General features: G+C 45.3%; 2 protein-coding genes across 5 annotated transcripts in view; both read right to left on the bottom strand.

Annotated features, from left to right (window-relative positions):
• The window catches only part of LOC310873645 (fibroblast growth factor receptor-like 1), a 57147-nt gene extending 49315 nt beyond the window's left edge, over positions 1–7832 (bottom strand). The window contains exons 1-2 of the mRNA XM_083786195.1: positions 7428–7832; positions 5280–5379 (exon numbers count right to left, since the gene is read on the bottom strand). Of these exons, the coding sequence (XP_083642321.1) occupies positions 5280–5352 (73 nt within the window). The 5' untranslated portion in view covers positions 5353–5379; positions 7428–7832. The remainder of the gene's footprint in view (positions 1–5279; positions 5380–7427) is intronic.
• Positions 7833–8760: 928 nt separating this feature from the next.
• immt (inner membrane protein, mitochondrial (mitofilin)) overlaps positions 8761–21392 on the bottom strand; it is a 33876-nt gene continuing 21244 nt past the window's right edge. The window contains exons 8-15 of one of the 4 annotated variants that reach the window (XM_083786603.1): positions 20549–20652; positions 19858–20123; positions 19130–19353; positions 15167–15298; positions 14885–15014; positions 13133–13461; positions 10849–11131; positions 8761–10805 (exon numbers count right to left, since the gene is read on the bottom strand). In XM_083786603.1, the coding sequence (XP_083642729.1) occupies positions 10853–11131; positions 13133–13461; positions 14885–15014; positions 15167–15298; positions 19130–19353; positions 19858–20123; positions 20549–20652 (1464 nt within the window). In that variant the 3' untranslated portion in view covers positions 8761–10805; positions 10849–10852. Of the gene's footprint in view, positions 11132–13132; positions 13462–14884; positions 15015–15166; positions 15299–19016; positions 19057–19129; positions 19354–19857; positions 20124–20548; positions 20653–21392 lie in introns of those variants that run through there. The other 3 variants (XM_083786602.1, XM_083786604.1, XM_083786605.1) reach the window with 3 other exon arrangements.

Raw genomic sequence — 21392 nt, 5'->3', positions numbered from 1 at the left:
CTCTTTGACGCACCCCCCCCCTCACTCTACACATGCTCTCTCACACACACGCTCGCTCGCTCTCTCTCTCACACACACACACATGCAGAAAAGTGCTTGGTCTGGTCTTGTGTTAATACCAGAGGAATGAACGGAACAATGGAGCGAAGGGAGGGATGGACGGATGAAAATGTTCTCTCTCTCTCTCTCTCTCACACACACACACACACACACACACACACACACACACACACACATGCGCGCACACACACACACACACACACCTGTACAAACACACCGGAGAAGAGCTATGCACAGGTGAGAGGACACGCAAACACGCCAGTGCCCCTATTCTGGGGGGAACACTATAATTGCCAGAAATACAACAATCTACCAGCTCACAACGAGTCGGGGGGGGGGGGGGGGGGGGGGGGGTACTTGTACTGCCTCAAGCTACAGAAACACAGAGATATACGTGTAGGCTCCAGCCTGTAGAGGTCAAGTTTACCATGCAGCTGATGCTGGCTGTTGAGGGTTTTGGTTCAAAGTCTGAAAGTACACATTAACAGGAATATATTCCCTGTTATATTGTTTTGTTTGTAGTAAAATAGCAGATCTACAAGCTCATAGCTAAGCTCATAGCTATGAGCTTGTAGATCTGCCATAAAGTATAACGTCACAAAACACCAATAGGGGTTCCCGTCCAGAATGGGTTGTTGTTGTTGTTGTTGTTGTTGTTGTCTGTCTCAATGGATCGTAAGAACAAACACCGGAGAAAACGACGATGCCGATCACTGCGCGGTCGACTCGATCGATTTCACGGCGTCACGCGTAGCAAGGTGAACGAGGTTCTCAACGTACGAGCAGCCATCATAATAAACGGCGGGGGTTTAGACTTCAGCAACAATATCGCACACACGACTTGTCGTCAAATGACATCATCATTGGTTATGACTATTGATGACGTATACCGGAGTGCCAAGAAAAAAAGTCAAGAAGAAGCGCTTCATGCAGGGTCCTTAATATGTAGAAGAACTGCAGACAGGTGCTGTTTGGAGAGGGTTTCAAATAATACAGCACACGAGTTCTTTAAAAGTTCTATACCTTGAGTGAGTCGAAATCAATGTGGAAGGAGTAGGTAAGAAGGCGGCAAACTTAAAAGAGGGTCCAAGGCAGCTCTGTGCAGTAGAAGCAGAAAAGAGGGTCCAAGGCAGCTCTGTGCAGTAGAAGCAGAAAAGAGGGTCCAAGGCAGCTCTGTGCAGTAGAAGCAGAAAAGAGGGTCCAAGGCAGCTCTGTGCAGTAGAAGCAGAAAAGAGGGTCCAAGGCAGCTCTGTGCAGTAGAAGCAGAAAAGAGGGTCCAAGGCAGCTCTGTGCAGTAGAAGCAGAAAAGAGGGTCCAAGGCAGCTCTGTGCAGTAGAAGCAGAAAAGTATACCGGAGTGCGTTGTCCAACATCAATGTGTGGTCATGACATCAGGAACAAACACGTCACTCAGCTCCATATATGGGCACAAATACGGAGATGGGCTTATAAATCGGACAGACAGTGTAGTGCCTCAGTGATCTAATCTATAGGAGAGACAGTGTAGTGCCTCAGTGATCTAATCTATAGGAGAGACAGTGTAGTGCCTCAGTGATCTAATCTATAGGACAGACAGTGTAGTGCCTCAGTGATCTAATCTATAGGAGAGACAGTGTAGTGCCTCAGTGATCTAATCTATAGGAGAGACAGTGTAGTGCCTCAGTGATCTAATCTATAGGAGAGACAGTGTAGTGCCTCAGTGATCTAATCTATAGGACAGACAGTGTAGTGCCTCAGTGATCTAATCTATAGGAGAGACAGTGTAGTGCCTCAGTGATCTAATCTATAGGAGAGACAGTGTAGTGCCTCAGTGATCTAATCTATAGGTAAACCAAGACTCTAGCATATAAAGAATATAATATCAAACGTGCACGTACAGTACGTATGCACGCACGCATGCACGCACGACACACACAGTTTCCTGACTCTGGCATTCCAAGGATGACAGAGGGGGTGGGCTCGTTCCAAGGACAATGTTGACTTCCTTTTAACACATGCACATGCGCGCACACACACACTCGTGCATAGATAATACCCCCCACACACACGGACACACCCACAGTGACACACAACAGTGCTTGTGAGGGTCAGTGCGGCCTGCTGTGGTGTGTGTGAGACCATTGTATGCTACAGACTAGAGAGATCAGGCCAACAAGACAGAAATATCCCTTACATCTCTCACACACACACACACACACACACACACACACACACACACACACACACACACACACACACACACACACACACACACACACACACACACACACACACACACACACACACACACACGACGATTCCTAAACGTAACCTCAGGATAACTCTGCCTGAGCCTGACCCAACCGTATTCCTAACCTTAACCTCAGGAAAACTATGCCTAAAGTAAACCTATTCCTAATTTCCTATAACCTCAGTAAAGCTAGGCCAAAACCTAAACGTATTCCTATAACCTGAGTAAAACTAATACAAGAACACAAGAACTGCTGGGTCCGAAGTTGAAGTATTTCATGGAAGTATAAATATAGTGAACCTGGAGCTAAATGTGAAGGTGGAGAAAACAGTGCATGTGCGCACACACGCACGCACGCACGCACGCACGCACGCACGCACGCACGCACGCACGCACGCGGGAGAGGGGAAGAGAGGCCCTGGCCTAAGCTGTGGCTAGGTAAACACTCTCACTACATAAAGACCCATTTCTTCACCCTCCGTGCGTGCGTGTGTGTGTGCGTATTAAAATACAGGACCAAGTGTCCCCACAAGCGTATTGTGAGGACAGTTTTCCTGTTTCTCACAAGAAAGAATATGTTGATTTACGTTTAAAACAGATTTGTACAGATACATTTACAAATAGAAAAAGATTCAGCTTGGGTTTAGTGTCAGGATTAAACATTTAGAGGGTAGGTTTAGGGATTAGAGACAGGGTTATGCCTGGTTTAAAGCTTGGGCGCTCGCTGTTGTCGTGCAGCGGAAAATATAGCCAATCTTCAAGAACACAACACATCACAGCCAGAGTCAGAGCGACACGTTGTCCGCTTGTAGATCTGCTATTTTTCGGCCTCAGGCTTTCGGATACAAATAAAATGGGGTAAATTGATTAAAAATGGCATTCATAAAAATCACTGTCCTAAAAATGTTGAGGTCCTCAAACGTACAGTATTACAAAACTGTGTGTGTGTGTGTGTGTGTGTGTGTGTGTGTGTGTGTGTGTGTGTGTGTGTGTGTGTGTGTGTGTGTGTGTGTGTGTGGGTGTGTGTGTGTGTGTGTGAGTGTCTTTCACACCAGATTTTTGGCATTTTTGTGAAGTTTCCGCTCCAAGAAAATGAAAGAAATTCTGCAGGTTTGTTGTTTTTCACTGGTGGAGCGAGAGAGAAGCAAAGCACTGCGTGGTGCATTAAGCAGCAGGACTGACAAAGACCGCTCTCACATTATAGGTGGACTCAACCCCCCCCCCCCAGGAATACTGGAGTCAAACTATAGACAAAGTATATACTCAAACCCCCCAGGAATACTGGAGTCAAACTATAGACAAAGTATATACTCAAACCCCCCAGGAATACTGGAGTCAAACTATAGACAAAGTACATACTCAACCCCCCCAGGAATACTGGAGTCAAACTATAGACAAAGTATATACTCAAACCCCCCAGGAATACTGGAGTCAAACTATAGACAAAGTATATACTCAACCCCCCCAGGAATACTGGAGTCAAACTATAGACAAAGTATATACTCAAACCCCCCAGGAATACTGGAGTCAAACTATAGACAAAGTGTATACTCAACCCCCCCAGGAATACTGGAGTCAAACTATAGACAAAGTATATACTCAACCCCCCCAGGAATACTGGAGTCAAACTATAGACAAAGTATGTACTCAACCTCCCCAGGTCAAACTATAGACAAAGTATGTACTCAACCCCCCCAGGAATACTGGAGTCAAACTATAGACAAAGTATATACTCAAACCCCCCAGGAATACTGGAGTCAAACTATAGACAAAGTATATACTCAACCCCCCCAGGTCAAACTATAGACAAAGTGTATACTCACCCCCCCCCCCCCCCAAAGTAGTAGTGGAAACTGGAGTATTCTTTATTTATTTTTTTAAATACTGGGGTATTCAAAAGTAAGTAAGCCTTGTCGAGCCATGAGGCCCATAGGGGCAGGAGCCTATCTCCTGTTTCCTTAGCGTGAGGCAGCTTGATGTACAAGTACACCCCCTGGACATGACGCTAGTATGTCGCAGGGACTTACCCCCCCAATACAACCCTTGATGCTGAGTAGTGCCAAGCAGGGACACACTGGGTCCCATTTTTATAGTCTTTTGGTATGACCCAGCCGGGGATCGAACCTGTCCCAGGGTGGACACAAATTAATGTACATACTTTTCAAAAGTATTCAAAAGTACAATCAATATCACCTGGCAGTCACCTCTGTTACGTATATCCAAAACTGTCACTTTTCAGAAGTAGCAGATGTACAAACTCACGCTTGTGGAATATGTGGATCTGTTACTTGTGATATTTTTGTGTGTGACGCTAACACGCTGTAGTACGATCAAGTATAGGGCGTTAATCTACAAAGCAACACAAACAGTTAGAATGTGAAGAGGAGATCAGGCCTTTCGGGACCGATCCCCATCGCCGATTTATTTTCCCATGATCGGCCAATAACGATCTAAGGAGAAAATGTCCAAACCCACAATGTCCAAACTGTTCCTGTGTGTGTGGGGAGGAAGGGGAGAATGTTGAGGCCTGTCACAAAGATGCAAAGCCATATAATACTGTACATTGGATTGGCATTATACTCCCTTGGAATTGTGTGTGCTTTTTTTTTTTTTTACAAGATCGGTTTCTTCAAATTGGGTAAATTTCCCGATGGAGTCTTCTGGAGTTAAATCTGTGGCCGCTCGATCAGAGCACCTCCTTTCTGCCCGGCAACAACGTGAACATAGCCTCTAAAAACTGGCCGTCTTTAAGCTCACAACGGGTCACGGACTACATTTTATCCAGCCTGAGTCCTGGGTTCAAAAACAGATTTAGAGTAGACCAACCCCCCAGCCTAATTACACAGGAGAACGAGAGGGTGGGATTATAGTCTTTCCCTGACGTGTGCACGCGCGCACACACACACACACACACACACACACACACACACACACACACACACACACACACACACACACACACACACACACACACACACAGTGTGCCTTACCTCTGGCTTTCACTGAGGTAAGCAGCAGCAGCATCATTGAGCTCCAAGTAAAGCACACTTCCACCGGCCCCATCTTCTTCACACACTGCAGGGCAAAGAGCTGAAATAAGACACAGCACAATGTATATACATACTTTAAACATGGAGATTATATGAATTAAAATACATATTTTCATAAATGGAAAATTTACAGTATATAGCGCCTTTTTCCAAGGCGCTTTACATAGATTGTGCATCAATTCACCCATTCACACACACACACACACATTCATACACCGATGGCGGCGGAAACCATGCAGGGCACCAACCAACACATCAGGAGCAATTTGGTGTTCAGTGTCTTGTGCCAGGACTAGGGCCGGGACTAATTGCGATTAATTACGATTAATTAACTACAGAAAAATTAATGCATTAAAAAAAAATACGCATTTTAATCGCACAATTTTTTTCACCGCGGAACGTTGTCACTGGACAGTTTTCAGACGGACCTGCGCACCAAGTGTCCGTGTCCTCTTCAGACAATAACACCACCAGAAACCGCAGACAGTTCACCAGACTGGGGGAAGCCGCTGAGATCACTTTGCTTGTCCCCGTGGATTGGAAATAGGATTTAAAAGGCTATCCGATGGTATCGTGGATTACAGCACAGTTGTGTGCAATTATTCAATAAAGAATTATTACCCCTATTAAGCTTAAACTTATGTATTCACTATTCATTGATTCACTAATATACCAAAATCCATTTGAAAAAATTGCTTTCTCACTGTTCTCGGGTCAAATAATGATATGCGATTGAAATGCGATTAATCTAGATTAATTAATCGCAAAGTCTCTGATTAATTAGATTATTTTTTTTAATCGAGTCCCAGCTCTAGCGAGGACACTTCGACACTAACTCTGGGGGAGCCCGGGTTCGAACAGGCAACCTTGTGGTTATACCATCCAGCCACTCTACCCCTGAGCCACCAACGCCCCGTATTCATCTAATGCAACCCCGATCCTGCAATAATCAAACAATAAGAGCTGCTGACTGACTGTGAGAAAAATGTTGATCATACTCACAAATCTGAGAAAGCAGTTTATCCTATAGCTAAACAAATCCCCACTAAAAAAACACCTCCAGAGATTACAGCTATGTTGCCAATGCTAACTAGCCTACCTAATGTGATGAGAGGTAACTGCATGCACACAAGTGGCCTACTATACTGTACTGTACTGTACTGTACTGTACTGTAAATTGTCAAGAGGCAATAATTCCGCTGTTAAGATCTGGGATAAGGGACCCTTACATTCAGCATTGGAAAGTAACTCAGTACATTGAGCTAAGTGCTGTAGCCTGTAGACTCAAAGTGGCCTTTGAGGGAGTCTTTCAGGGGTCTTTGAGGGAGTTCCAGGGCGTCCCCAGCTAAATGACAGTTAGGAGCCAAAGGGACTTTTATGGGTCCGTAACCAAGTGTACACATTTTGTACACTTTCAGAGTTAAATTAACATTGATTTTACAATATAAATTGGGGGTCCCAGAGATAGGAATGCCATTAAACGGGGGTCCGTAGCCTAATGCAAAAACTGGGGTCCTTGAAATTAAAATGATTGAGAATCAATGCTGGAACCGTAATAAAAATCATTATGGAGGGGTCCCCGTCATATTGGGGGTCCGCAAGCTAATAAATGTGGATTTGGTGGTCCTCGACATGGAAAAGGTTTAAGACCCACTGCTGTAGACTTTGAGGTACATACTTGAGTATTTCCACTTAAAACCTCCACCAACTCCACTACAGTAGTGCAGTACATTATTGTTCACAGCTTTATACTTATTGGATTGTATTATGAAAAAAAGACAAGCAAGCAAGCACACAATATAAGCAGCTGGAAAGGACACTACTTGAGTTGTCTACCTTAATTATGTAAGCTATCACTAGGAGAAATGAATGACATGAGTAGCCCATGTGTTATTCAAACAATTATGTTAAAAATAGATGTAGCCTATAGTTAAAAATATACGCCTTGTTGGTGGTCTATCCATCCCACATCCTCCTCCAATTATAACCTCCAGTGCCCCCCCCCCCCGCACACACACACACACACACACACACACACACACACATCAAATGGTTCAGTGAATTAGCAGTATAAGCTATTATACTCACGTGACTGTATATAATAAACCGTGGACTTCTTCTATTCCCAGGAAATCAACACAACACAGACTTAAATTGGAAGCCAATTAAGTCTTATTGGAGAGACGTCAGGTAAGACAACGGCAGACGGACATCATATAATCCCACATCGTCATTTATTTATGTGTCCATTATCGGTACGACCGACCGGGTCATATTAAAGCACACAAACGCACCCGAACATCAGACGGAACCAAATAATAACAACAGGCATAAGATAGTTGGTCAGTTGTTTTCACCAGATGCTTTCCCCCCCCCCCCTCCGTCACCCACTGCGTGTGTGCGGCGTCCAGTCCATCCTTTTAAAGTTGTTCTTTTGTCGTGGTGTGAGGAGGCGAACTATTTAGCTCTGACTACACACACACACACACACAGACAGACCGTCGTCTGGTGAAAGAGTGGAAGAAGAGAGAAGTGGAGGAGAAGAGGGAAGAGAGGAGGCGTGAAAAGGGGAGTGTGTCTGTCTGATCCTGACCTGATGTTCACATCTGGCTCACCGCTGCCTAATTAGGGAAAGCCTTGGCTTTGATATTTTTTTGCCGTTGTGGAAAAACGGCGGCACCTTGTGGCGGGTTGCTGAATTTGTAACTCAACGTCTGAGGCAAAAATGAACTGAGAAACTCAAAGTATGCAGTCAGCGGTGGAAGAAGTCACTCGTACTGAGAATCTGAGATGAGATTGCTTTATTTTTTTAAAGCGGAATATAAAAATACCATGTTACAAGTAAAAGGCTTGTGTTCATGCATGCCCATGGTTCAGGAATCAGGAATGTATTCAAATGAGTAATCCACAAAGAGAGCTACAAACTCAATTCGAACAGCTAAAGACCAGTATAAAATAGGTCTTACTAAAATAGTCACACTACCCACTAAAACATTGTACCGTACAATGTTTTGTATTAATAGGCCTACTCTAAGTCATGTACAATGTCTAACTAAAACTGCCATATAATAATTGTAGTTGGATAAAACAAATATATATAAAGGGTTTAATTGGTTGATGTATATTAAGTAAAAGGTACCTGAAATAGTACAGTACTTCACAACTCACACACACAGCGCTGCTGCCAGAAGAGAGTTGGGCTCCCTTGGAAAGTTGGAATTGTACTAGTGTTGTCCCGATCACGTTTTTTTGCTCCCGATCGGATCTTTTGATTTTGAGCATTGCACTGCGCCACCCGAGCACCCAGAAAACACATTTTTTTAAATCACAATGGTTTAATCCTGGTTAAGTGACTTGGTTAAATCGGTTAAGAAAAGTCACCACAGTCGAGAAAGTTGAGAAATAACAAAACACAAACATCTTGTCTTGTCGTCTACGATTTATTTTGTTACACATCCAATATTGACAGGAATGAGTCATCGCATGACACAAACGGACAATTATTAATTTATAATAGCATCAATTTTAACGTTTTTTCCCCCCACAAAACCTCTGGCTCATTAATGACGCCAAAAAAAGAAATGCAGAAATCCAATGAAAGTGTTAAGATAAAATGTGTGTGAGCCTTGAACTGAGTGAGGCTGAGAGAGAGGGATAGGGCAGGATAGGAGAGAGAGAGACAGAGACAGAGAGGTTCTAGTGTCTGACATGTCAGGGTACAACTCTACTCCCAAAGTGGATTCTTTAGTGCTTTGAAACAAACACAGCTCTGGTGGTGGTGGTGCACACCGGTAAATAACAATAATATTTAACATAAATTACACAAATCTGAGAATGGACAACCTGTGGGTGGATTGCAACAAGGAACAGTGGATGATATGTCGCGTAACGTCGTGGAGCTGTACACATTTCCTTTCTCCGTGCCGTTACGAGAGCGTGAGGACGGACTAACCTAGCTAGTTTAAAGGGGTTTGGTGACAACAGTTCATGCCCTGTTGACCGTGTGAGTGCGACACGATGGCGGATGGGTTAATGCCGTGGTTCTCAAGGTGGCGTCCGTCCGTGGAGGGGGTTCCACTTCCAGGGTGACGACGGGAAAACGACTAGACTAGGATCCAAAACAATCGACGGACCCTTACAGGTCTGTAACTCTGATATAGTGTACAAATGGGCGACATACTACTGACAAGTGTATAGATGGAAGTGGAGTTATGGGGAGGTCTGAAACTCAGGGTTCAAGGTTCCTTGAAATTCAATTTAAAACATTTGCAAACCACTGCGTTAAATGTGTACAGTCGACGCTCTCTTGGTTGTCCGATAGTGGCGACAGAAACAGTGCATCTACAGCAGCCTAAGTCTACTGTATGTTGTAATGCCAGTGGCCCAGAGGCCAGCTCCCTTCCTGGGACATACTGTAAGGAGGAGGGTCAACCAAAGGGAGGGTTGGGGGCAGAATGAAAGAGGGGAGAGATGGGGAGAGCAGAGGGAGGGGTGGGGGCAGAATGAAAGAGGGGAGAGATGGGGAGAGCAGAGGGAGGGGTGGGGCAGAATGAAAGAGGGGAGAGATGGGGAGAGCAGAGGGAGGGTTGGGGGCAGAATGGAAGAGGGGAGAGATGGGGAGAGCAGAGGGAGGGGTGGGGGAGAATGAAAGAGGGAGAGATGGGGAGAGCAGAGGGAGGGGTGGGGGAGAATGAAAGAGGGGAGAGATGGGGAGAGCAGAGGGAGGGAGGGGTGGGGGAAGAATGAAAGAGGGGAGAGATGGGGAGAGCAGAGCAGGTAGAAGGGGGGGTGATTTAACCACATTGAACCCTGCCGTCCTCATTTCCGTGCATGCCGTAATAGCAGTCGGCATGACGATCAGCTATTTCCCCAATTTGATCATACAACTACCGGTACCGGTACGTATGGGTTTTAGGTGGTTACTGCAAAATGACTTGGGGTTGTGTGGTTACCTTACCTGTGCCATGACGAAAGTCCACCTATTGTGCGAGATATCGTCCAATAGTTGCTCCACTGATATACTAAAAGTAGTAATGCTAAAAAGCGGGAAACGAGTCTCACCAATATTTTGGAGTTATGTCATGACAAGGTAAACTACACAACCAAAAAAACGAAATAAAACTCTACCAAAAGTGTCCTTTTTGCTTTAAAGCAGTGATTCTCAAAGTGGGTCCCGAAGGGGTTCCCAAAAGGACCATTAGAGGTCTGTAACTCGGAGAGTTACGGACCTGTGAGGATCCGTTTCGGTTTCATTTGTACGCTCTCAGAGTTACTGGTTTCCATTTGTACACTCTTACGGGGGCCGTAAAACATTAAATAAAGTGCGAGAACCACTGCTTTAAGGGGGAATAGAAGGAGGGTTGACAAGGTAATTGGGGTAAAAGGTTAACAGGTTCTATAAAGAGCAGCTCCTGCCTGTGGTGTCGACTCTACTGCGCCCGAGGGGTCCCCAGGCCCACCCACCGCCTGTCTACGGCGCCCGAGGGGTCCCTATAGGCCCACCCACCGCCTGTCTACGGCGCCTGAGTGGTCCCCAGGCCCACAGCGTTGGCGTAGGCCGACAGCAGGCCCACCACCTGCCTGGTCTCCAGGGTGAGACGGGCCTCGGCCAGCCAGTCCCCAACTACTCGCCTGGCCTCCCCTCTCAGCTGGTTCACCAGCTTGGCGGCCAGCTCCAGGTCTCCTCTCTCCAGGGAGTAGGTAGCGTACGACAGGATCTTGAAGGGGTCCAGGTCCTCGCCGGTGAGCTGGGCCGGGGGCGGCAGCTCCAACTCCTCAAACAGCAGCGCCGCCTGTAGGGGGGAGGGGGACGCTCGTTATTATCTTAACTTATCTTCTCCCTTCTGGCTCCAAAACTATGGAGTGAACTATCAGAACAATCAGAACTGCAGACTCACTCCCAGTCTTCCGACGTAGTCTGAAAACCCACCTCTTCAGACTCCATCTTAGCCCCGTAGGACTTGCACTAGCCTCGCCGACCTTACAGGCTTATGCAAAGGCTACATTTATGTCATTTAGATAGCATTGTATGTAAACATTTTCTGCTGCTAGGTTCTTAGCTTCTTTATGATTCTTGATGACAATTTTTTATGTATTTGATGTATTACCGTGTGTTGCTCTTGCTTACTGTAAGTCGCTCTTTTGTAAATTAACGTTTATCGTGATAACAAAAACACAGTATCACAGAGATTTTAATTTATTGTGAGATTGTGTTCCGTCGTTCACTAGGGGCTGCACATTCAGTACCATTTAAACCCTCTGTACTTGATAAAACAAACCTGTAAAGATCACATTTGGTTCGCTCTCATTTCACTCTACACAACTTGATTTGCCAAAAATAGCAGATCTACAGTTGTGAGCTTGTAGATCAGCTATGTTTGGCTAACACCCCGGCCAAACACACACAATTTGTAGTTTTAATCACATTTTGATTATCGCGATAATATCGTAAATCACAATTATGTTTGCCACAAATAAATCAATTAAATTAATTGTGCTTTTGGCATTGAACATTGGAACATGAATGTAATTTCTGTTTCCCTTTAACACTTACAGCACGTAGGACGCCTGAGAACGTCATAGGATACCGAACGTAGAGTTCTAAGGACGTCTGAGGACGTCCTAGCGACATCCCAGCGATGCGGGGCGAGATATTAATATTCAGAATTTTTCCTATTTATTTTTTTGGCATTTCGCTTTTCGCTTGCCGTATGCTAACGCTCAGTGCAACTATTAGCTTATTATTGACTCCCACGTTAGCGAGACGGAAGGAATGACTCGTAGCTCCTAATCCAGGGCGCTCTCCGTGGTGATGAATAGAGCGATATGCTGGCGCTTATTTTCTGCTCCTCATCCGTCTCTCCCGCAAAATATGAACGCTTTTTGGAGCGTAAAACAATATATTAAGATGATCGGGGATGTTGAGGTCACTTTGTAAAGTCAACTTTTTTAGGAAAGTGTTTCCGGTTCATGGCTTTCAAAGTAAAAGCGATCAGACACCTCCGGTATTCTATAGCCTATATTTTGAAGGCAGTCGGCGTACTCAATGTGTTAAGGATTCATAAACAAAAATTGCACAGGGCAGATATGACTAATAACCTAAATATACAAAGATACTGCTACACTTAAATAGCGAAAACAACAGTAATAGGAAAGAACATTTTCCAAAAATAGCGGAAATAGCCGATCTACAAGAAAATGCATGAACATTTTCCAACATGGAAACGATATTGACCATTGTGCAAAAAATAATTGCGATTACCTAAAACTAATTATCGATCAGACGGTTAGGTAACGATGGCGACGGGCCTACTGTACCAGTGTTGTTTTCGTCGACTAAAACTAAGACGAAAAATGTTCGTCGACTACCTATTTTCACTGACAAAAACAATTTTGACGACAAATAAAAACTAGACTAAAATGTTAGGAAGGGACTAGTGGACAGGAAGGGACTAGTGGACAAGATATCCAGTATAAGTCATTTTACACTTGGTTGCATGCTGAAAATAGCTGATCTACAAGCTCACAATGCGTCGCGACGCGTTGTGAGCTTGTAGATCAGCTATTTTCAGCATTACGACGGCATCAAGACCCGCCAAAATACATTTTAGTCGACTAAATCAACTGTAGATTTAGTCGACTAAAATCTTAAGACATTTAGTGGACTAAAACTAGACTAACACTAAGCCATTCCAGGTGACTAAAATGTGACTAAAACTAAATGAAGTTTCAGTCCAAAGACTATGACTAAACTAAAATATGAATTTGCTGCCAAAAACAACACTGTACTGTACCTGCAGGTAGGACAGGAAGTACTGGAACAGGGAGTTGTGCGTCTCGTCGATGAGCGCCACGCGGCGCGTCAGCGCGCGCAGCGCGTAGAAGCGCGCGCGCAGCGAGGCCTCGCTGTAGACGCCGCGGCGCACCGCCTCTTCGGGCAGCGCGCCCGCCAGCGCCGCCGCGAACTCGTCTGCGGCGCAGCTGTCGCGCACGGCCGCCGCCGCCCCGTCCAGAGGCTCGGTCGGGGTGTCGGCGCCCGACGTCCTCAGGGCAAAGTTCAGGCCCTCCACGGACAGCCACAGCATGTGGGCCTTGCGGGCCTCCTCCTCGGCGATCACGTGACCTGCGGGAAACACACAGGGGTGGTGGGGGGGGGGGAGACAAGATTAGGGCAGTCTGCGGTCATAGTCTCGTGTTGCCAGACTGTTGCCTCTCGCCATTTTCAAATGCTTTCCGACCATACAGTCTGGAGAACGGAAGCTCTGATCATCTGAGTAAAGCGATAAAGCAGAAGTGGCGCCTCCTACCCGCTTCCGTTTCGTCTTTACAGTCGCGCACATTTATCCTAAATAGAAATCATCTAAGCAGCCCAGGCGGTGGCGTAACCGTCTGGGCACCCGACTGGTAATCCAGTCGCAGTGTGCCGCGGGTTCGACTCCCGAGCCCGACACGGCCTTTACTGCAGGTCTTCCCCCATCTCTCTCCCGTTTCCTGTCAGCCTACTGTCTGTCCCTTCAAAAAAAAACAATAAAAAGGCGTAAGCCGCAAAAAAATATCTTAAAAAAAAAGAAAAAATCATCTAAGCATATATATTTTTTTATTTTAATATAATATGAATAATATATTCATATTCGTATTATGTCGTGAACGGAAATGGCAGCTTCCTTACTTCGGGAGGTGTAGTTCCAGACTATATAGCATTTGGAGATTGTGGACTGTGGACATTTCACTTGATGATTAATTGTTATACAGATAATTGCTATGAATGATTTAATTATGTGGCTTTTAGGCCTTGCAAACAAATAAATTGCACAGGGCAAGACATTTCTCAAAGAAATGACTGACGTCAATGACTGATACTAAAATTGTATTATGGCCATATAGAAAAAATAGTGGAAATATGATATCTACAAGCTCACAACGTGTCACGTAAGTGAGCTTATATAATATATGGCTATGAAACTTACTCAACATGGAAACGATTATGACAATTATGCGATTATCTCAAATAATTGCCATTAGGCAATTATGCAATAATTGTGACAGGATTCCATTTGTTCCCGTTTGACCAGAATGGAACAGAGCCTTCAGTATCATCGGTAACACCTGTGAAGGAAATATAGGCCCAAGTTCTTTCCAAAATGGCGCGTGTGCACAGAGCATAGAGTATTAAAAGGATAGAGACTGATCTGGCACGAAGCTGGCATTTGATGCGGAAGTGCAACCGAGTGCTCAATGTTAAAGCCCAGCTGTTTACCCGGACAGTGCTGGTTGGCAGGTATCAATACACATTTAGACCGACATGATGTTTGTGCCAGCATGGATGATTACATTTATTTCTTGATCGCGTCTTGTCTTGCTTGTTAAATTAAACATGAGGTCATGGTCCGCTATGCTCGATAACAGGCTTGATAAGCCCAAGGCTTATTGATAATGGGTACTCGATAAGCTTGTTATCGAGTGGGTTTTGTCGGGTATCAGTTATCGAGCTCCATCCCTAGTTAGGGTTAGTTAACTGAAAAACACTGAGGATGATTGGTTCTTACTGTCGATGGCCTCCTCCATGCCCTTCAGCCTGGCATAGGCGGCGTTCATGTCCAGGGTGAAGTTGTCCAGCTGTTCCTGGGTCAGCCGGCGGTACACTGTCTCCTGTTCCAACAGCTTACCGCTCAGCACCTAAACACAGAACCCAGGTCAGCCGTTAACACTTACAGAGACATGGCTTGTCACCAACTTAGACACAGTCGGACAGATGAGACAAGACAGTCCGACAAAAAGGGACACACACACACACACACACACACACACACACACACACACACACACACCTCCTCAGCCTCAGCTCTCAGCTCCTGCTCCTGGACTTTGAGGACATCTCTGAGGTGGTCGGTGTGAGCTGCAGCCTGACGCCTGAGCTGGGTCCTCATCTCTGCTTCCATCACCTCCCTCAACTCTACCAGCTAGAGACGGAGAGAGAGAGAGAGACACACAGGGAGGGAGAGAGAGAGAGAGAGAGAGAGAGAAAGAGAGAGAGAGAGAAAGAGAAAGAGAGAGAATTGGACAGAGGCAAATCAGACTAAACTCTTATTGAGATATGCAATTTCTATCACGCTATGCAAAATTACATCATTTACATATTAACTGTCTAAATGTATGTTCTACTTCTCACTGTTCTACATACAGCCAACCATTTGAAGAAGTTAAAGGCGTTTAGCTTTGCTTATGAAATATGATTAATTAGATGTAATATAATGAGGCTAGTGCTGCACCATATAAATCGAAAAAAGATCGCGATCTAGATTCATAGGGGATTCACACTGAGACGGACTGAATCCGTTTCATTGGAACCGTTTCCGAATACGGTTGCCTGGTCCCCGATGGCCATGATTCACATTGCCCGAGATTCAACAGCTCACCGGGTACACTTGCATAACACACTTTAATCCTCCAGACGGCGGTTTGTTTGATGGCTGGCGCGCACGGACACTGACCATCAACTCTGCGACATTGTCTCAAATAAATCCAGACACACTGCATTTAATTGCCTCTTTGGCTTTTTGCCGTTATACTACTTCACTGTCAGCCTGCCTGCTATTCACTGTGTCAGTCAGTTCTGTGCTCCAGTGTATTAGTTTGCTATGGATTCTACTTCAGCATTATTATTATTTTGTTTGACTTTGGAAACTGTGCCAAGCAAAGCCCAAGAGCCACGTGTAGTCCGCAGAATAAGATCGCGTACTGCGGTGCTGCGCGTATACGCAGATTCAACAGGAGACGGGCGGCGTTGAGAAATGCGCTGGTGTTACGTGTCGTGCAGCGGCTGTGTTTTTTTTTTGTTGAGGCTTGGCTCGTCGACTAGAGATTATGTCACGTTCTTTAAAAAAAAACAGTCCACTTCCTTCTTTAGGTACGCATGCATTCACATTGGAACGATCCGTATCTCAATACACTTCAACGGTCCAGAGACCCGCCCCCCATGCGGTCCCGGGGACGGTTGGTCGATCCGCTCCCGGGAACGGTACGCATCATTCACACTACCACAACATCTGCCAAGTGGTCCCGAGTGCGCACCCGGGACCATAGTGTGAATCCCCTATCAGACACCTATGCGATCTCATTTCTAAATTTGAGCAAGAATCATGCAGCACTAATTGGCTGTGCAATACATTTGAGTTACTCTTATGGGTTTTTTTTGCTACAAGAGAGAGACTTTGAGTTTGATGTTGTCCGTTTAAAGCCACAGTAGTTGGCTCCAGGTGCCACATTTTGAACGCAGTATCGTCGGCAACAACAGACTAAAGACAATAAATATTTATGGACAAAATGAGAATTTTTTTTAATCGAGATTCACATTTGAGCAGGAATCATGCAGTACTAGTGGTGGTGACTGAGAACTTGAATCTGTGCATGTGGTATACCTTCCTCTCCTGCGTCAGGGTTAGAACTTGAATCTGTGCATGTGGTATACCTTCCTCTCCTGCGTCCAGCGTCAGGGTTAGAACTTGAATCTGTGCATGTGGGATACCTTCCTCTCCTGCGTCCAGCGTCAGGGTTAGAACTTGAATGTGTGCATGTGGTATACCTTCCTCTCCTGCGTCCAGCGTCAGGGTTAGAACTTGAATGTGGTATGTGGTATACCTTCCTCTCCTGCGTCCAGCGTCAGGGTTAGAACTTGAATCTGTGCATGTGGGATACCTTCCTCTCCTGCGTCCAGCGTCAGGGTTAGAACTTGAATCTGTGCATGTGGGATACCTTCCTCTCCTGCGTCCAGCGTCAGGGTTAGAACTTGAATCTGTGCATGTGGGATACCTTCCTCTCCTGCGTCCAGCGTCAGGGTTAGAACTTGAATCTGTGCATGTGGGATACCTTCCTCTCCTGCGTCCAGCGTCAGGGTTAGAACTTGAATCTGTGCATGTGGGATACCTTCCTCTCCTGCGTCCAGCGTCAGGGTTAGAACTTGAATCTGTGCATGTGGGATACCTTCCTCTCCTGCGTCCAGCGTCAGGGTTAGAACTTGAATCTGTGCATGTGGGATACCTTCCTCTCCTGCGTCCAGCGTCAGGGTTAGAACTTGAATCTGTGCATGTGGTATACCTTCCTCTCCTGCGTCCAGCGTCAGGGTTAGAACTTGAATCTGTGCATGTGGGATACCTTCCTCTCCTGCGTCCAGCGTCAGGGTTAGAACTTGAATCTGTGCATGTGGTATACCTTCCTCTCCTGCGTCCAGCGTCAGGGTTAGAACTTGAATCTGTGCATGTGGTATACCTTCCTCTCCTGCGTCCAGCGTCAGGGTTAGAACTTGAATCTGTGCATGTGGGATACCTTCCTCTCCTGCGTCCAGCGTCAGGGTTAGAACTTGAATCTGTGCATGTGGGATACCTTCCTCTCCTGCGTCCAGTGTCAGGGTTAGAACTTGAATCTGTGCATGTGGTATACCTTCCTCTCCTGCGTCCAGCGTCAGGGTTAGAACTTGAATCTGTGCATGTGGGATACCTTCCTCTCCTGCGTCCAGCGTCAGGGTTAGAACTTGAATGTGTGCATGTGGTATACCTTCCTCTCCTGCGTCCAGCGTCAGGGTTAGCTACCCCTCCCTCCCAGTCCTGCCAGTCCCATGCAGTGTTGTTTTTGGCAGGACATTTTGATTTTAGTTTTAGTCATTAGTCTCTTGAATAGCTTCCATTTAGTTCTAGTCCCATTTTAGTCACCTGGAATGTTTTAGTGTTGGTCTAATTTCACTCGACTAAATATCAAAAGGTTTTAGCCGACTAAATATACAGTTGATTTAGTCGACTAAAATGCATTTTGGCGGGCCTTGATGGCGTCGTAATGACTGATTTTACACTGCGACGCGTTGTGAGCTTGAAGATCTGTCATTTTCAGCATGCAACCAATTGTAAAATGACTTGTCTTTTACTTATACTGGATCTCTTGTCCAATAGTCCCTTCCAAACATTTTTGTAGTTTTTATTTGTTGACGAAATTGTCAGTAATATATTTAGTCTTAGTTTCAGTAATCATAGCTTAGTTTTTTTATTTAGTTTCCATGTAGAAAAAAGGTAGTCGACGAACATATTTTTTTGTCGATTTTGTCAAACAAAATCAACACTGGTCCCATTGGTCCCATGCATGCAGTGTTGTAAATAGGTTTTCAATGTAACGAGTGCCGGGATGCAGGGATGAGTCTTTTAGAAATGAGTCCCAGGGATTTTATGAGTCCCACTTCAACGACGTTAGGAGTCATATTTTGCCATTCTTTACAAATTGCAGCATTTAACTCCCATTTCATTTTATATGGTTATAATGTGGTTGTATTCATGTAGAAAACAGAAGAAGAAATGATTATTATAAACTAAAGCTAGCAAAATAAACTAGAATAAAAAAACAGTACAGTAGTACAGTAGTGCATCCCGTGGTTGCAGAGGTCGTTGTTTTATAGCGTCCCTTAACCATAAACTGCATTTGGGATGCAAAATCCACCCTATTTTAAAACCCATTTTGGGCGGGAACCCCTTTTGGTGTTAGCATTATGCTATGCTTTAGCTATTGAAAAATAACAGATCTACAAGCTCAGCTCGAAGAACGACTGACATAGAAACATAGCTTTTTCAGAAAACTGTCAGGATGTAGAAGACATTTTTAGAATCTGATCTCAGGTCAAAATGGGATGATCTCTTATACCTTCCTCTCCTGCTCCAGCCTGGCCTCCTCACGGCTGTGCTCCAGGGTTAGCTACCCCTCCCTCCCAGTCCTCCCAGTCCTCCCAGTCCCAGGCATGTGGTACATATATATACCTTCCTCTCCTGCTCCAGCCTGGCCTCCTCGCGGCTGTGCTCCAGAGCCGTGCCCACGGCCTGCTCCAGCATCTTCTGGTCCTCCAGCCTCTGCTGCTCCAGGGCCGACTCCATGTGGATCTGAGCACGCACGCGCTGCTCCGCCATCTCCCGGTTCAGCTGGTCGATGCGGCGGTGGGCGTGGGCGATCAGCGAGTTCAGGTCGTCCGGCGTCAGCTTACCTGCTGCCAGGGAGGAGGAGGGGGGGAGGGGGAGGACATTTTGTTTTTTTTGTAACGTTTTTTGTTCTTGCCCGCAACGTTAAAGAATTATAATTATTTTTTTAGACTGATTCTAGGTTCATGTTTTACCTGCCGTCCTATAGTTTCCATGTACAGATTATTATTTTGACAGTATATTGTTTACACCAGTGGTTTTCAACCTTTTTCATATCAAGGTTGATTATATATTCTGCATCCGATACTTTTCCCGATACCGATACAGTATCGGGACATCTCTACCCAAAACTAAAGAATATTTTATTGAACTATTATTAGATAACAGGCAAGCGTTGATCAAAATAACAATTCTTCTAATTGTGTAGACTTCTTGTAAATTAAGTAATGCAGATGTTTAACAGGAATTTAACTCTTGAGAGCGTACACACACACGCACGTGCGTGCATGCGTACGTGTGTGTGTGTGTGTTTGTGTGTGTGTGCGACTGTGCGTGTGTGTGTGCGTTCTCACTGAGTCCTTTCCAGTTGGCCTGGACCTCCGGTGTGATGCTGCTGAGCTCCTTCTGGAACTGCTGCTTGGCCTCGTTGACCAGGTCACTGTACTGGGACACGATCTTGGCCTCCGACTGGGCGGACTGCACCTTGGTGACCACGTGGTCCAGGTCCACCACCATGCTGTGGAGGTTCTCCTCGGCCGCCAGCACCAGAGGCCGGACGGCGTCCACCTTGGAGGCCTTGCCCTGGTCGATCACTGACCGAAGGGTCTCCAGAGCCTCCCTGTGGGGTAGACATGACATTAGACCCTAAACCACCTTGGAGGATTTGCCCTGGTCGATCACTGACCGAAGGGTCTCCAGTGGAGACGATTTTCCAGTAGAACTATAGTCATTTTATGCTTGGTTGCACTCTGAAAATAGCAGATCTACCAGCTCACAGCATGTCGTGCTGCAACGTGTTGTGAGCTTGTAGTTCGGCTATTTTCAGCATGCAACCAAGTGTAAAGATCAGGCATCACGATGCAATCAAGGCCCGCCAAAATGCATCGTTGTCGACATGATCAACTGTAGATTTAGCCAAATAAAATTGTTAGTTTTAACCACTTCAACGTTATAGTGTCCCTACTTTGGGGGCGAACAAAATAGCAGATCTACAAGCTCACAACAAGGTGTGTGTGTGTGTGTGTGTGTGTGTGTGTCTCTCACTTGGCTTTGAGCAGAGCAGCTCCAGCCTCGTCCACACTTTGACTTCTATCGTTCAGTGCTGCTTCCAGATCCTTCCACTGAGCCGACTTCTGGTCAGGAGGGCTCTGCAATCAGCAGAATGATGAAATGGAGCATGACTAGTCTTGCGTAGCCAGACAACTATTCCACACTCTCCGAATGCTATATCTGCTATCTGGAACTACACATCCCAAATTCAGAGTAATCGGTTTGTCATTTCCGTTCACAAAAATATATTTTTAAATATCTTTAGACCTTATCTTTTATTCCCATTTCTGCTAAGCAGCAAGCTATATATACTTAGATTAGGGATGCACCATTAATCAGTAGCATAATCGGAATTGGCCATATCGGTATCGGAATGGTCTCAAAATTATACAGATTACAGAAAAAGATTAATACAATTTAAAATGAATCTACATTTAATCTGTGTACTCCTCATTCAGTAGCCATTCAGTTGTGAAAACAGACACTTGTGTTATGCTATTTATTGATTGATTGAATACTTTATTAACAGGCTTTTGGGCTTGTTTCCATTGTGGTCCTCTGTGTAATATCGGAGATCGGATATCGGTCATACTTTCATAATCGTGCAGCCTTAGCTTAGATGATTTCGATTTATATTAGGATAGATTTGCGTGACTGTAAAGACGAACGAAACGGAAGTGGGGACGAGGCTTCACTTCTGCTCTTCCGTTCTCCAGACTGTATGACGGAAGCATTTGTAAACTGCCAGAGACAACAGTCTGGCAACGCGAGACTAGAGCATCACAGACATGTTTAATGCCTTTTTTTATTTAGGTTCTATATCATGACAGACTAACGT

Source organism: Protomyctophum parallelum, assembly GCF_964188405.1.
Source record: "Protomyctophum parallelum genome assembly, chromosome: 16".
Classification (NCBI taxonomy): domain Eukaryota; kingdom Metazoa; phylum Chordata; class Actinopteri; order Myctophiformes; family Myctophidae; genus Protomyctophum; species Protomyctophum parallelum.
Note: the sequence above shows the minus strand (reverse complement) of the source record. Positions and strands in the feature narration are given on the sequence as shown.